The sequence below is a fragment of the Podarcis melisellensis genome, assembly GCF_964234715.1.
Source record: "Podarcis melisellensis genome assembly, chromosome: 12".
NCBI lineage: Eukaryota > Metazoa > Chordata > Lepidosauria > Squamata > Lacertidae > Podarcis > Podarcis melisellensis.
In genome coordinates, this window is record NC_138544.1 from 47,985,980 (window position 1) to 48,001,890 (window position 15,911).

The window sequence follows — 15,911 nt, forward strand, 5'->3', positions numbered from 1 at the left end:
TGGGATAGCTGTGCAGCCTGCATTCGCTCCATAAGACGCACACACATTTCCCCTTACTTTTTAGGATGGAGAGCTTATAGAGCAAAAAATACGGTATTTCTTCTCTGGTGAACATTATTCTGCAACTTGCTTTTCTTTGTACAATTATTGTATTTATTAATTATTGTATTGTATTAATTATCAAGACCCCCTGGAATCTTTCCAAATTTTAACAACTCTACATAAGCGTTAAAACAGTTCTTTTTGTAGATTTCAACACCAGATAGTTTGCTAAATGGATGTAATGATGCACAGCACAAGGACATGGCATGATTTCATAACATACAAAAACATATGTTGGGCCTCTCTGCCCAGCTTAACAAACTGAGCATGTAACAGGATAATGAAAGGACATCTAATTAAATAAAATTGTGCAAACAGATATTAGATCAATCTGCAAAAATTCTAACTTTAGTGATGCATTAGGACCGTATTCAACACAATCAAAACATTATCAGTTACTCTCATCACTGGTAATGTCCGTAATGTTCATGCTCGTAAGTGAAATGTGTTGTAAAAATCGGGCAAAATGGGCGGGATAGAGGCTATTGTAGACTTGTAGAATGAATAAGCATTCCTTAATTAGCCCATCAGGTTAAGTGCAAGCATTAATGGGCCTTTCCTAAAGTCTAGCATGACATCTTTCTCCAAACATGGCCAAGAAGAAAGTTCCATTAGCAATATTAATACAAGCTTAGTTGATCATTTTCATTCAATTAACTTCTTTCAATTAAATAGATAGCTTGACAAAAGCAGTGATAAAAGACCTGAAGGGACGGCTGATGACTCGAACTGAACATTAGTGTGTGAGAGGTCGCCAGTATTAAACCGACTGTAAATCTAGCATTCAATTTGGAAAATGCATTTCTTCTGCTTCCACTCCTTTAATGAGTAATTTTAGCTGACTATATGTGTTTGCTGCAGAAATTTCATGGCAAGTCAAGCACTTTCTTGCACAACCATTATATTCTTGATTCCTAACCCACCTCCTTAGTGTTGTTCAACCTTGGGTTGCCAAAAAGAAAGAAAAAATAGACTGGGTAGAAGACTATTCATTTCGTCTCCCTGAAACACTGTAACAGATGTGCAAACAAAGTCTTAGTTTGCTGCACCCATAGGTGGTTGATATCCATACAACAGCTTTTCAGCCAGGCTCTGCAATGTGTATGGTACTCAAAAAGGAGCTTAAGATCATACAGACACCCCAAAAAACAGTACATGAAGTATGGACCATGGGCATAGCTCCAAGATTGTTTGTCGCAACAGAGAAAAAAACAAAAATAGGGGGAAACTGAAGAATGTATTATTAGCCCTACTGATTCACTAACAAAGGGGTCCCAACCAGATGTCCTCCAAATGTTCTTAGACTACAACTATCATCAGCCCAGCCAACCATAGTCCAACAACATCTGGAATGTCCCATGTTCCGCACCCTTGTGTTAACAGAATAGTTTCTTTTAAAAATAAAATAAAAAACCAACTTATGTTATCTATTTTTGTAAAAGACCCATCTCTAAAGCCCTACTCAGTTTGGTCTTTTTTACTGCATTGTTCCAAACTGTCTGAAAGCAGAGCAATAAGCTCTAAACACGCCAGTAGTCATCCATAGGACAATGGTGACCCTAGGATACTCATTATTTATGGATATGCAACATCTGCAAGAACTGACAGATAAACATCAGTAGCTGAATCAGAAACGAATGTAGCACCCATTTTCTACATCACTTCTCCTTTCTGCATCTAAGCTCCTCAAGAAAACTACTTGTTCCAAGATATAATGGCAGTTTTAACAATTCTAAGATCCCACTTAAATTCAATTAGATTAAAAATATACTGCCAGAAATACTATTTTACAATAGCATTTACAATCAGGAGAAACATGCTCTATAAAAAACCCTTTAATTAAAAAACTAATCTCTCTTACTGTCTTTGTAATTAAATCAGGTGCTAACTCCATATGTAGACATCATCACCGCTGTTATCTCCATGTTTAAAGTGCATGAAAAGGGAAGTTCTATATATAAATCAAAACTATACTATACCTTAAAGAGCTGAATCCACCGTTTCTGTTCTGTTTGGATGCACTGTTGCATTTCTGTATTTGTGGTGACTCCAACACTTCTAAATGCTGCAATGTATTCTTCACGAACTTCTGGTTTGGTTTCAGGATATGCCAATTTAATGATTCCTAAGCAAGCATCTCGAAGGCAGCGTGATAATATTACCAGTTCCTCTAACGTAAAAGGCATCATCGATGACTGCCTTGGACCTACAACTAGACAATACATAACTAGAAGTTATTTCTCTGGACCCAAAGTACAAGACAGAACTGGAGGAGATATTTTGGATCTATGCTAATATCTCTGGTTAGAATTATGCCTCTTTGCTTTCAATGTAGCTAAGAGTTAGCTACATTTCTAATATAGAAGAATAAGTACAGGGCTTGGGTTTTAACATTTTTGCATGCCAATTTTATACAAGCAGTGCAAGTCTAATAAAACCTTCCCTGTTGTTTTATCTATGACAATTTAGCAGCAATTGCAAAACTCAAGTTTGGCACTTTGTTTTTAACCAGATCCATACAACTTCTAACCCAAAACGCCCAACACAGCCTACAAACCATGTAGGGAAGCACCAGAATGCTCCTTTTTACTGCCTGGCTGCTTTCAATTGCCAAAATAAAGGATGGTTAAGCACCCTGAAGACGACTATTGTGTGTCCAATGGGTTCTGTCCAGCTTGAAAGTCGTAAGTTGCTACAGGCCTGAATAAAACCACAGCAAATTCAGCATCATTTCCCCTCCACTCCTGAGAGATATTAAAGGGCAGGGACAGACAAACAACAGGAGAATATTTCAAAATTATGGTATAATTATAGCAACAACAAAACAATGAGACAACCAACAGTTACTCAGTTTTGTAGAATTTTGGGAAATACTGTACACTTCCAGCCCGGGTGTGTGTGGATAATACACATACACACACACACACGACCATGTGTTTATAACAACAATATGAGTTTTGAGGGGAAATATTTCACTAGACATAAGCTGTTGAGGAGGATACTCTTACCTTCTATAGGATCACCAAAGAATTCATTATCATGTATAGAAATAAGCGAGTGACTAAACAAGGAACTAAAAAGATAAAAGAGAGGGATGATCCGACTAGAATCTTCTAAAGACATCGGTGAGCCACGTGATATCACCTGAAGGAGTGGCACCATAGACCTTAACAGAACAGAACAAAAGATGAAGAGCAGTCATTAATTTAATCTTAGGACCTGGGAACTGGGGGTGGGGGGGAGGACTTGAGGTGATTTTTATTTTCCCGATGCCACAATACGGAACAAGTTTAAAATGATGAAATATGTTTTTTAGAATCTGCAAATAATATTTTTGGGCCTTTGGATGAAGGGAGGTACACAAAATTACTAAATAAATAAATATTTATTTAACTTACTTATATTTAAAAGGTGGAAGATTCATAATTTATCTTTAAATATGGATTCTAATAAAATAATGCTGGCATTCAAGTTTCTGTTTATATAATATTCTCAGGATGGTTATCACGCAGCTGAATATCCCAACGGAACATTAGGTATTTTCTGTCACTTAGCCAGGCGTTAAAAATGTTAAAAGCTATTTTATGAATATCTACAGAGAAGACACTAACATACCAGAATGTACAGACACTCATATTAAGAAGTCTTAAATAGCATGTTCTAATTGGAAAAATGAGGTGCACTGAAGTTGAGGGGGGGAGGGGAACCAAAGCTAAATTCCCAGGTGGATGGGCAGACGTGATAGGTGTATCAGTGCATCACAGTACTTATAGAGACTGATGCAACTTCAGGATCAAGAGCCAGCATGAGCAACCAAATTTTGGCCTAGTAAGGTTAACAAATATAGTTTCATTTCATCTTATGTAAGCTAAATTGGTTCATCAATAATAATATCTAGCTCAGTAGTGAAATTCTGTGTAAAAGGGCTGCCCCCCCATTAAAGAAATCATAACTCCTATTCATGTGTTTGCACATAATCAACATGGTATGGAAAAGAGAGCATACATGAGTAAATTCACCTTGTGCTGCATTCCCAGTTATCCATATAAATATGCTTTTTTAAAAGTGTATTTTGTTTTTAGATGATGCCTAGATGTGTTAAGAACTAAGAAGAGCCTTGTTGAATCATACCAAAGGCCCATCTAGCCCATCCTGTTCTCAGTGGCCAACAAGATGCCTTTGGGAAGCCCGCAAACAAGACAGCAGGCATCGTTTTAGAGGAAACCTCCCTCTTCATTCTCACATAAGAGGCAGTGCCTCTTAAGATGGCACCTGCTGTCTCCAAGTACAATACACTTCCCAATTTATTCTCACACGCCGTTTCGTTCTGCATTGGCACACACTGCTCCATTTACGGTACATTTAGATTATTAATGAATATGACATACCCAGTAATCATTCGTGTAGTCATTGAGGAGATTAAATACCAAAGATGCCTCAGGAACCTGGCATTAAAAGCCAAGCTGTACAGAAGTCTAAAAAGGAAAAAGAAAATAGGTTGAAGAATATCGTGTGGGTAATAAAAAGCATCTTTGTCAACTTTCACTTCAATATTTATCTCAAAGCAACATGCTGAAATAGGTATTCTTTCCAGCACTAGTCAACTCACTTTATTTTATCTCTGTGTTAACTGTACAGATGCCTTCCAAATGTAATGACGATAGCACTCATTTACCATGCTACAAGTAATCAGAGATGATCTGTTAACCTGTTCTTCTATGCTTCACTAATCATTACAGGGCCCTTCTAAATTATAGTTGTAGTTAGTCACATGTATTCAATTTATTACACAAAAGCTGCTGTGAACGGTGATATTATGGGAAGACCCTTCAACAGAATTATAACCTTCCTGTAACTTTTCAAAAACATTGAGCTTCCGTGCAAAAGACGTTTCACATATTCAAGAACTACTACATGTTTCCGTATCTTAAGCCATAGAAGCCTATGGAATTTCCAAGATCACTGAGAAAGTGAATAAAGGTCTTAGTATGGTTTGGTTCTGTAACACTTAAAAGGTAAAGGTACCCCTGCCCGTACGGGCCAGTCGTGTCCGACTCTAGGGTTGTGCGCCCATCTCACTTAAGAGGCCGGGGGCCAGCGCTGTCCGGAGACACTTCCGGGTCACGTGGCCAGCATGACAAAGCTGCTCTGGCGAGCCAGCACCAGCGCAGCACACGGAAACGCTGTTTACCTTCCCGCTATAAAGCGGTACCTATTTAGCTACTTGCACTTAGGGGTGCTTTCGAACTGCTAGGTGGGCAAGAGCTGGGACCGAAAGACAGGAGCTCACCCCGCCGTAGGAATTCGAACCGCCGACCATACGATCAGCAAGTCCTAGGCACTGAGGTTTTACCCACAGCGCCACCCGCTCCCTGTAACACTTACCGTAACTGTAATGTGTATCTCCCTAAGGCAGGTATGCAGAACCTCAGGTCCACAGGCTTAACTAGGACTGCCAGGCCTCACCATTTGGTCTATAGGGGGTTTCCCCAAAATTGTGCTCACCTGATATAGGACAGGTATTCCTACAGGGCCGAACTGAAAAGGAAGAACTGGGAGCACACCAATTCTTCCTTTCCATCCACTGGGACCTTTTTCTCTCACCCAGTGGCAACAGCAAAAGGTGTTAAAAATTTAAAGCACTGAATTATATTCTGAAATAAATAATTATAGCTGAAAATAAATAAAGGTAGGTGGACCCAGGCACCTGTCAAAATGGTCTGAGTTGGTGGTGGAGTTTTAGATCCACTTCCCAACCCAACTAAGAGGCAAATGAGTCCAGGAAGCCAGCAAATTCCTTCCAAAGCTACATCTACTATTACCAATCCCAAAAGGAAAAGCTTTGAAATTCCCAGCAAAGTGCACCCTTATCTACAACCACAGCTCTATAAACAATTAACGCTTAAATAATTCAAATGAAATTAAAACAAGATTTAAATGGCCTTTTCCCATTTCTGGCAGCAATTGTAAAGCAGCATAACCCATTTACTTATGTACATTAACACATCTCACCCAACACATATTATCTGTTAGGATATTTTATTTTCTCTAGCTTTTAGTAGCATTTGATTGTACTGCTGTTTTATTACTGTCTGCTAATGGAGTCAGTTTTAGTATTTTGTTTTAATTGTTGTAATTTGAATACACGTATTGTTTTAAAATGTTATTAGCCAACGTGAGAGTCTTTGACTGAGAAACAAAATAAAAATATTTTAAATAGAACAAATATGGGATAACTCGCTTCAAATAATGGGGAGTTGGAAGGAGGAAGTATCCAATTTTAGCTTGAACTACTGGGCTGCCAAAGGCCTCCAAGGCTTTGTCTTTATTTATTTTACATCTCTTAAGTTTAAGGGAAGAGTTGGGTAAAGCACAGCAATTTTATGTGAATCCTGCAGATTCTCTAAGCAAGCATCTAGTTGTTCACAAAGAGTACATGATTTGTGTGTGTTTGGCAGAAGGGTATCTTGTGCACCCTCGGCTTCTCTCTTTTTATTAAAAAAGTGTAAAATTATTTCTGTTGGAATGGGAGAGATTAAATGACCCATTAAGCTTTATTTAGCTGAGGTGATGCTGTAAGTTAATTAGTTAAAGGCAAGATTTTCTGGCTAGGTCATAAATTGGGCCCAGTTTCCCACAGAGACCATTTAAGTTAATGAAGAGAATACAATAGAATGAGACAAGCTCATACAGCTGGATAAAAGGTCACCACAGTAGGGCAACACATTTTGACACTTCCTTCAAACTGGAAGGTGCTACAGGTAGAAGATAACAGATGTGACTGCAATTACATAAGATTAAGTGAGCCATTCGGAAACACCAGCAAGGAACTGTAAACAAATGCTGCCTTTCTGCTAATGCCTGTCCAGGACTTCTATCCTGCACAAACAAGCAAGACGCTCTCTAGATATTTTTATGCAGTGTGGCATGCGGATTTTAACACAAGGTCAGAATAGTAATTTCACGATACATTGATAAATGTTCTTCACTTTGCAAAGAACGTTTCCATGAAGCACAACTGCTTCCCAGAGGTGCCTTGAACAGTTTCTCTGAAAACATGGGTTCTCTCTAACTAGAAAGGTGAATATTCCTGAGTCTCATCTGCCTAATGTTAGAAGATGAGCAGTTCTCATCAGGGTGGATTTGATTTAAATCAAATTGATTTAAACCACGAATTAAATCACAATTTAAATCACTAGTCAGTAAGACTTGATTTCAATCTTTTTTTTTACAAAAAGATATAATCTTAATATTTACAACCAGATGGTGTACTTTATTGGAAGGAGAAAAATAATCATTTCCTTAATAACAATTTAAACAATTTATTTAACGGAAACAATAACATTACAGCATATGTATCCATGTTTGTTAACTGATGTGGTTAAACTTTTTTTTTTAAAAAACCCCACCTTAGACTGAGTTTTAGCACACATGAAAAACTTAAAACAAATCTTATTTCCTGATGAATAGCCTTTGGACTATAATGTAACAAATAGAAAACTATATTTAGAAAGATTTTTCCTCCAAAAACATTTTATTTTAAAAATCCAATTTAAATTTTAAAAATCTGATTTAAATAAAAAAATCTGGGATTGCTTGCATGCAAAGCATGTGCTCTACAGGCCTTGTATGTCCTTCCAGTTGTTGCTGTACAACAAATTCCATCAACCCCAATCAACGATAGACGATGTCTTTATTGTCATTGTCCCATACAGAACAATGAAATTGGAAATCTACATAAAACATTCAAAACCCCCTAAAAACTCTGAAACCCCATTTTAAAATACAATATACTATAAAGACTCCTTATGCTGCGTTTAGAACCAGAATTGCACTTGGGTAGAAACTGTTTATCAGGCGGCTAGTCCTGGTCTTTATAACCCTATACCTTCTTCCAGAAGGCAGAAGCTGAAAGAGATCATTACCAGGGTGTGCAATCTCTGCAGCTTTCTTATGGCACCTGACAGCATAGTCAATGGTGAGGGATGATGGGAACCACAGTCCAGCAACATCTTCAAAGCCAAAGGTTAGCCACCCCTGCACTAGTCTCAATCTGTTTTTGTCTAGTCAACAGAAAAATCCAGAATCCTCTACAGAATGTTCCTGAGAGTCCCCCCTTCCAAGCCTCAATTTGGTTCTAGCTACCCATCAGTGGCGTAGCGTGGGGGGTGCAGGGGGGGCCGGCCGCACCGGGCGCAACATCTGGGAGTTAGGGTTAGGGGGCGCAAATCCACGGGTTAGGGAGCGCAAATTACTTGCCTTACCCCGGGTGCTGACAACCCACGCTACGCCACTGCTACCCATGGTTGCAGCCTAGCCCTGACCCAAAGCAGGTGCCGCACACAGCCATAGCTCATACTTCCTATGCCTCACATTTCCATGCTCAACATGGAACCAGTAAATACCAATCAAGTTTTTCCCTTCCAAACTGGGAAAAATAAAACACAGCAAACAACTTGTGAATTATTCAGCAATTCAAATATCTGATTTTGCAGAAATATAGTGTGCATTTAACTTTGACCAACTAAAAATGTAACATTATAGGCATAACAAAATAGTAGCTGAGAGATGGATGTCTACAATTCCATCGGACAAAGTCATCTCTCATAGCCATATTTAACCGGGAATAAAAGCAGTAATTCATTATTTTACTTCTGGCTGGTACTTCTGAAAATTTCAGTCTATTCTGAATTTCTACCCATCTTGACAGGCAACAAGCAGACAGGAAACACAATTAGAAGGCAGACAATTCAAACTAATTTTACCAAAAAAAGCAAAAAACCCAGAAGAGAGTTCTAGATGAAATGAAATTAGCAAGCACTACAAAAAAATAGTCACATGGGTTTTATAGGAAATGAAAACATTCAGTTATTTAACTACAATAGCACATTGGCAAAGATGGATTAGAGGTGTAAGAACTAACTGCTTAAGAACAAATGGTCATTTTCTTTAGGCACAATTTATTCCAAAATTGCTTTTCTCTGTACACCTGGTGCTTCACAGTGCTGACACAACATAGAAATAGACTCAATAGCATAATATAGTCCTAGTTATTCTAGAATCTATCCTGACATTCCCATTTACTGAAAAATCAAACAGGCAGTTAAAAGGAACTAGTACTCTCAGTACAGACATATACATGGGAGGAGAGTATGGCTGCAATCTAATATTCAATTACCTAGAAGTAAGGCTCACTGAAATCAATGGGACTTCCTTCTGGGTAGACATTGAGCTAAATTGTTTTTCTCAATTAGAACAGGGGTGGGGAAGCTTTGGCCCATCAGGGAGTCCAATTCGGCCCGTGAGGCCATTTTCCCCACACCACGCCCACTCATCCATCAGATGATGTCACATATGATATCAGCTGACAGGCAGCACCAAGCGGATCCTGTACAAAGCAGGATTCTTTGCCTGTCCCCCGCCTGCTTCAAGTAGAAGTGCTTTGAGGAAGTCCACAGGCTCCGGCGGGTTTAAATACACATAGTAACTGGGCCCTTCCATCATACAGATACTCCATGTCTCTCATCTATTTATTACATTTATATCCCACCTTTCATCCATCATGGAGCTCCAGATGGCATACATAGGACTCCCAGGCACTTTCCCACTCAGGAACAGACCAGACCCAGATCTCTTAAGCTTCAGCAAAGTTGCTGTATCCTTCAGACCATGCCCCAGATCCTCCTAACTCCTAACTTGAAGACAAAGGTAAAAGAGACACTGACCAGTGCTACTGCTTGCCTCTGATCTTTATTGCTTTCTCACAGCACACACTCAGGGCCTGTGCACTCACTGCAGCCTGACCTGCAGCAATGCCCTGTGCTTACATTGGCATAAATACTAGCACAGCAACAAAGAGACCTCCGTCTACCAAATGGCTGCGAAGATAAGGAAATATTTATTTCATCAGCTTTGCAAGTGTGAACACACCACAAAGATGTTAGGATTGCACTCTTAACCTGCCCTTATGTGTAACTCTGCTTTTTGCATAAAAAAGGGGAAAGCACAGTATGCTAAACTCTATAGTTAATGGTAACAGATCAATAAAAATGTATTTAATAGAGAGCAGTAAATACAATATTTTTTAATTCTTCCATAGAGAACAACTTTCCCAGAAATGGAACTGTTGCTCTAATTGAATACTTTGGTCTTTGAGTGTAGTAGGGCATTCCAACAATACGAACACCATTTTTCATTTAGTATTCCACCCCTCATAACTAGAAAATAAAAAAACAGAAAGGGGTGATCAAGAAAGGAGGGTAGAGCGTCCTTATTTTTACTGACTGATTACATAAAAGTGAATTTCAGCAGGTACATCTATCTTGCATGCCAAGGTGCACCTGCCAGAAATCTCTCCTTTGTCACCCAAAGAAGAGAAAGGCAGACAGTAAAACAATTAAAAGCAGGCCCCTTTGGGTTAAAGGTGAGCTGTGGGTCTGAAAGGGCTGCCAGCTTAACACGCACACAATTAAAGTTAACCACTTTCATAACCTGGAAGCAAAACCAAATAAATTCACACAAAGAACTACAGGATTTTAAGCACAGCTCCTTGGAGGAAATAGAGGCTGTCGTCATACAATTAAGGCTATAGAAACGTCACTAATTAAGCACCTTTACTGCACAGTTCACCAATAAACCACAAGTCAGAGCAATGGTCCATTTAAATCCCTTAATTACTATCCAAGGCAATAGACCACTTGCAATAAAGAGAGGCATACTAATTCAGCTTCTGCTATGATCTCCAGGTCTCACATCCTGTTCTAATGCCATTAGTTGACAAAGAACTAATTACCCTAATCAAGTGATCACAGTTTCACTGACATCTTACTTCCTTGAGTAGCTATAAACACCAGTGGGCTAAAGAGACTGCACCACTTAGCTTTCTATATCGTTGTTTACCAAGCAGTTTGAGTCAACTGTAGTAGGGCATTCCCAAAATACCAGGAGTATTTATGGTATTCCCAGTAACACTGCAATACACCATTTCTTGTGAGTTTAAAATTAAAGAAGTAGCTGTACCACTTATTCGGGGATGGGGGGTGTCAGCCAACACCAATCACTACCTCTTGTATTTGTCAGTATTTTATGAAGGTCCACAGTTACATTTAATGTTTAAGTCTTTCTAATCAACACCTCTCACATTTAGCTAACCTCTTAAAGAGGCGGGCCAGGGTTTTTAGTTTGTTCCCCTGCATTAATAGCTGGACCCACCCACAAAGATATATCAATGAACTGCTTTTGAAACTAACCCATCACCACCACAGCCCCATAGGGCATGTGGAGCCGTTGTTTGAGAAAAGTTTAGCTTAGCCAGCTGGACTCAGGTACACCAAGTTCTGAGAGAACTGCACAGACTACCTATGCACTTCCAGGTGTCCCCCCCCCCCTCTTAAACTGTATACAGGCAGCAACCAATCTGAGCCAGGATTACGTCCCAGTCTCCCATGCGCATTGGCAGGGTCCACGTAAGGCGCCCTGCCCTGTTCCACCCCTGCCCTCCATTGTGATGTTTTTATGACATTTTCGGGGCACACCAAGGTTCAGCACAATGCGCGTGTGCATAGTCGCACACATATCAGACATGCCTAAAATGGTCACTGCCTGTATTAGATATAATTAAATTGTATGGTTTTATACATGTATTGTGCCCTGCAATCAGTTATGACGACGAGCGGCTTAACGTATTTTAAATAAACAAAAATTCACCCTTGGGCTTAGAAAACTAGATTCATGTTTATTAGGATTCTGAGTGGTAAGACTACACATTTCTATCCACTCGTCTAACAAGTGTACTACCGGCAATTTTTATAAAGCTTGTAGTGCTGCATTTGTATTCCTAATGTGAGTTGGCTATTCCATAGAAAGCATGGAAAGCCTTCATGCTGCTTTAGCAACTAGCCTGCTTATTTCACTTAAAAACAGTGAGCAAGGCACATTCCATTGCCATACCCATGTGAATAATGTTGTTCAACTGGTCTGGGATGGAGCCTTGCCCAATAATTCACAGGTGATAAGTTTTTGGAGGGGTTAACGGCTAATGTGGGCAAAAGGTAATGGTCAACAGCTTGGCTAAGTTGTCAAGGTGGAATAAAGATTCTTATAAAATTCCAAAATCCACATTAGGGAAATACCTTTTTTTTAAGCCAGTTGAGTTCCAGAGAACTCAGAAGCTTGCACACTATTTTTGTCACATTTTGGTTGGCCTAAGAGGTATTTCCCCATTATGGAATTTCTTATTGGCCAACAGCACTACCTTTACCAAAGGCCTGGTGGAACAGCTCTGTCTTGCAGGCCCTGCGGAAAGATGTCAAGTCCCGCAGGGCCCTAGTCTCTCGTGGCAGAGCATTCCACCAGGTCGGAGCCGCAGCCGAAAAAGCCCTAAAAAGCCTAGGGTACATGGGAAACCCACAATAGTTAAGATCTAAATTAGTTTAAGATGGAAAGCTCGTTGCCTCCTGGTTTCCAAACATCTAGAGATCCCTACCACAGCCTTGTTTTCAAGGTCCTCTCAGCAAGTGCATAGTCAATGAAATAAAATGATCTGTTTCTATATCAAAGCAACCAAGGACCTCAGTTTTACCAAAAAAATGTCAAAATGAAAGAGAACTGCTCTATATCCTGTTGTCCTTAGTACATTTCTTGGGCTTCTGGACAGTGAGCATCCAAATAATTCCAACACATACTGCTAATGAAGTAGAGTTAACATAGGACCAGTGTTTCAGGCACACAGGAAAGAATGCCAGAATTGCCCCTGAATTTGTAGATTTATGTCTGCAAATGCACTTTTCTTTTTTTTAGACTTACCTGACTTTTGGCACCATCATTCGGTGCTGCACCATCAATGTGTGACAGATGGAAGCCATCAGAGTAAAAACTTCTTCACTGGCTGAATCTCTCCAAACCATGTTTAGCAGAGTGTTTGTCTGCTGCTTTGTATCCAGTTTTGAAAGACACTCTTCAGTTATATATTGGACTGATATTCTTCCATCTCCCTGCATAAGGAAAAAAAATTTTTTTAACATATCAAAAGAATCTGTGCTTTTTAAATAATAATGTATATTAACCTCTTTTGGGTGGGAGGAGCTAACAAGTCTCAAAGCACTTATTGCAATTTTCAGCAAAAGCAGGATATCGGTTCTACTTTCTAAATGAATTTAGAAATGCAAAGATACACTTCTGAATCCCACAGTACATGGAAGAGGCTGGTACTATATTAGTCCTTCTGTTCAAGGCAAGCCACACCATCTAATAGGCAGGTGGAGGGGAGAGAACTCAGTCACAGATCAGCACCAGCCATGCAGTATGCCTGAGCAGTTTAATCACAATGGGGGCGGATTTAGTATCTTTTCTCTGAAGGGCTGTTCCACTGTTCTATCTGGGTTCCTTGTCTACTACCCTAGTACTAGATGAACAATAAAGAAGGCTGCCATGAAGAAAAGCCCTGCAATACTTGTATAATCAGTTTGAAGATTGCAACGTAGTACAGCAATGGCCTGCCGCTCCAGTATATTGGATCTTTGCACACACCTGGATGAGTAAAGAAAGCATCACTCTATGGACAACCTGAAGCAGCGCTGGGAATATTTTTCAGCCCAAGTCCTACATTCCTTCACGCAGGAAGGCAGGCACACACAACATCCCATTCACATAATTCAATTCATCCACACACCCACACCCATTCACACACACTGCAAAATCTAGTGTGCTTCCAACAAAGAGGCCATGAGCCAGAGGACCCCTGACCTAAAAGAGTAAAATATTGAACTTTCCACACCGTATTGAGGCTCTTGTTCTACAAAGTTTCACCTAATGTTTTGGTTAACCACTGAAAGCTAATTTCCAAGTATTCAAATTCTTCAGAAATGTGGTTTCAAGTCTTGGTTAACTTATGCCAGATCTTCGCTTTTTAGTTATTTCCTTTTGTGTCCTTGGCTTTATTAACAAATTATATTCAAGCAGGTGGTAAAGGTAAAGGTACCCCTGCCCGTACGGGCCAGTCTTGACAGACTCTGGGGTTGTGCGCCCATCTCACTTAAGAGGCCAGGGGCCAGCGCTGTCCGGAGACACTTCCGGGTCACGTGGCCAGCGTGACATCGCTGCTCTGGCGAGCCAGAGCCGCACACGGAAACGCCGTTTACCTTCCCGCTGGTAAGCGGTCCCTATTTATCTACTTGCACCCGGAGGTGCTTTCGAACTGCTAGGTTGGCAGGCGCTGGGACCGAGCAGCGGGAGCGCACCCCGCCGCAGGGATTCGAACCGCCGACCTTTCGATCGGCAAGTCCTAGGCGCTGAGGCTTTAACCCACAGCGCCACCTGCGTCCCTTATATTCAAGCAAGATACCCAATAAAGATAGTGTTTAAAGACCAGAGTTATTTTTCATTTGTGCATTTTCAAGGTCAGTTTTCCAAAAGCATGTAAGAAACGTAACAATGACTTAATTCTCAAATCTGAACATCTATTTAAAAAAAACCTAGATACTAATGACTAGTTCAAAGCCTGTTGTAAAAAAAGAGTGTCTACTAGCATGTGTCCAAGTGCAATGTGTGATGCCTAATACCAGCAACTTTAATATTTTTTACTACCTGAAATTGACAAATCAGGCTTCTATTATAAATGCATACAAAGAGCAGTGAGGCTTTTATACACCACCTCACTGATCTCTCTGAACAGTCATTAAATTCTATGCCCCCATTAGAATTCCATTCTCTTCCACAATAAATCACAGTACATTATGCAGCCACCTGTGTAATGTGCTATTTGACTGCAATTGACATGCCTAGCCATGAAAAAGCCACTGTAAGCAGTCTGCAACAAAACACCTGGAAATGAGGTAGGTTGGGCGAGGCACTGCACACAATATTCGAAGTTAAACACACACAAAATGTTAAACATTTGTGCTTCCCCACACAGAAAATGTAAGGGAAACTGCAAACCGTCCACATGTAAATAGATCCAAGCCAAATATAAGTTAACTACTGCCAACATATTTTGCTGCAAAAGCCAAAGAAGAATGGAGTATTACAGCAGAGGAAGCCTACTCCAAGCTTGAGTGTTACCACTGTGCAATTTCTTCTGACAACATTTAATACCTACAGGCATGGAAGTCGTCTTGCTAATTCCTTCATCTTCATCTTCAGAGTCACTGGTTGAATCTTGGCAGTCTGCACCTGATGCAGACACCGGTAACTGAGAAAGAAATGTCTGAAGTACTCGCAGGTACACAAGCAGCCCTTCTTCTGAAAGAGATCCTATATTGAGGAAAAGATTAAATACAGAATAAAGAACACAGAAATACTGAGCAGGGATCACTTATGACTCTTTGTAAGAAACTGAGCACACCCGCTGCTGATACTGTGCGTATTTTAGGGTTAAGTAAAATATATATGGTTCATAGGCCACATGGTGTGCAGATTTTTCAAATCTTGAGAGTCTGGGCTTTCTTAAGTTTTTAAGACCTCACTGTTGTCAATATTTAAACTTGAGAACCTAAAGACAATGATTAAATTATGCATTGGGTTTCTGAGATCAGTAAAAAATCAAAACCACATATTTATTCTATTGCAAATATCACGATCACCGTGTGTTTTTAACAACAGTATGAAGTCAACCTGCTAAATTTTCACTGGGATGTTCAAGGTTGAAAGTAGGAATGTGACCAAAGACCAGTCAATTAACTCTCAGTTTAACATACCTCACAAAGGTCTTAAGGTGAACAATGCAGTGAATCACAATGTGCTCTCCCTTAAGGCCTTTGGAGGAAAGATAGGCTGTAGTAGAAGAGGCATAATAGTTGTAATAATAATAATAT

At 39.9% G+C, this 15,911-nt stretch overlaps 1 protein-coding gene and 1 long non-coding RNA gene across 3 annotated transcripts in view; one reads left to right on the top strand and one right to left on the bottom strand.

The window, feature by feature from the left end:
- LOC309353410 overlaps positions 1–149 on the top strand; it is a 36,472-nt gene extending 36,323 nt beyond the window's left edge. The window contains exon 6 of the long non-coding RNA XR_014161819.1: positions 83–149. This is a non-coding gene — a long non-coding RNA (uncharacterized lncRNA). The remainder of the gene's footprint in view (positions 1–82) is intronic.
- UBE3C (ubiquitin protein ligase E3C) overlaps positions 1–15,911 on the bottom strand; it is a 58,957-nt gene that overhangs the window by 28,311 nt on the left and 14,735 nt on the right. For both annotated transcript variants that reach the window (XR_014173289.1, XM_081931539.1), the window contains exons 9-13: positions 15,197–15,351; positions 12,907–13,094; positions 4,491–4,577; positions 3,111–3,268; positions 2,082–2,314 (exon numbers count right to left, since the gene is read on the bottom strand). Coding sequence is in view for 1 of the 2 variants with exons in the window: in XM_081931539.1 (XP_081787665.1) it covers positions 2,082–2,314; positions 3,111–3,268; positions 4,491–4,577; positions 12,907–13,094; positions 15,197–15,351 (821 nt within the window). In the remaining variant the exon portion in view is untranslated. The remainder of the gene's footprint in view (positions 1–2,081; positions 2,315–3,110; positions 3,269–4,490; positions 4,578–12,906; positions 13,095–15,196; positions 15,352–15,911) is intronic.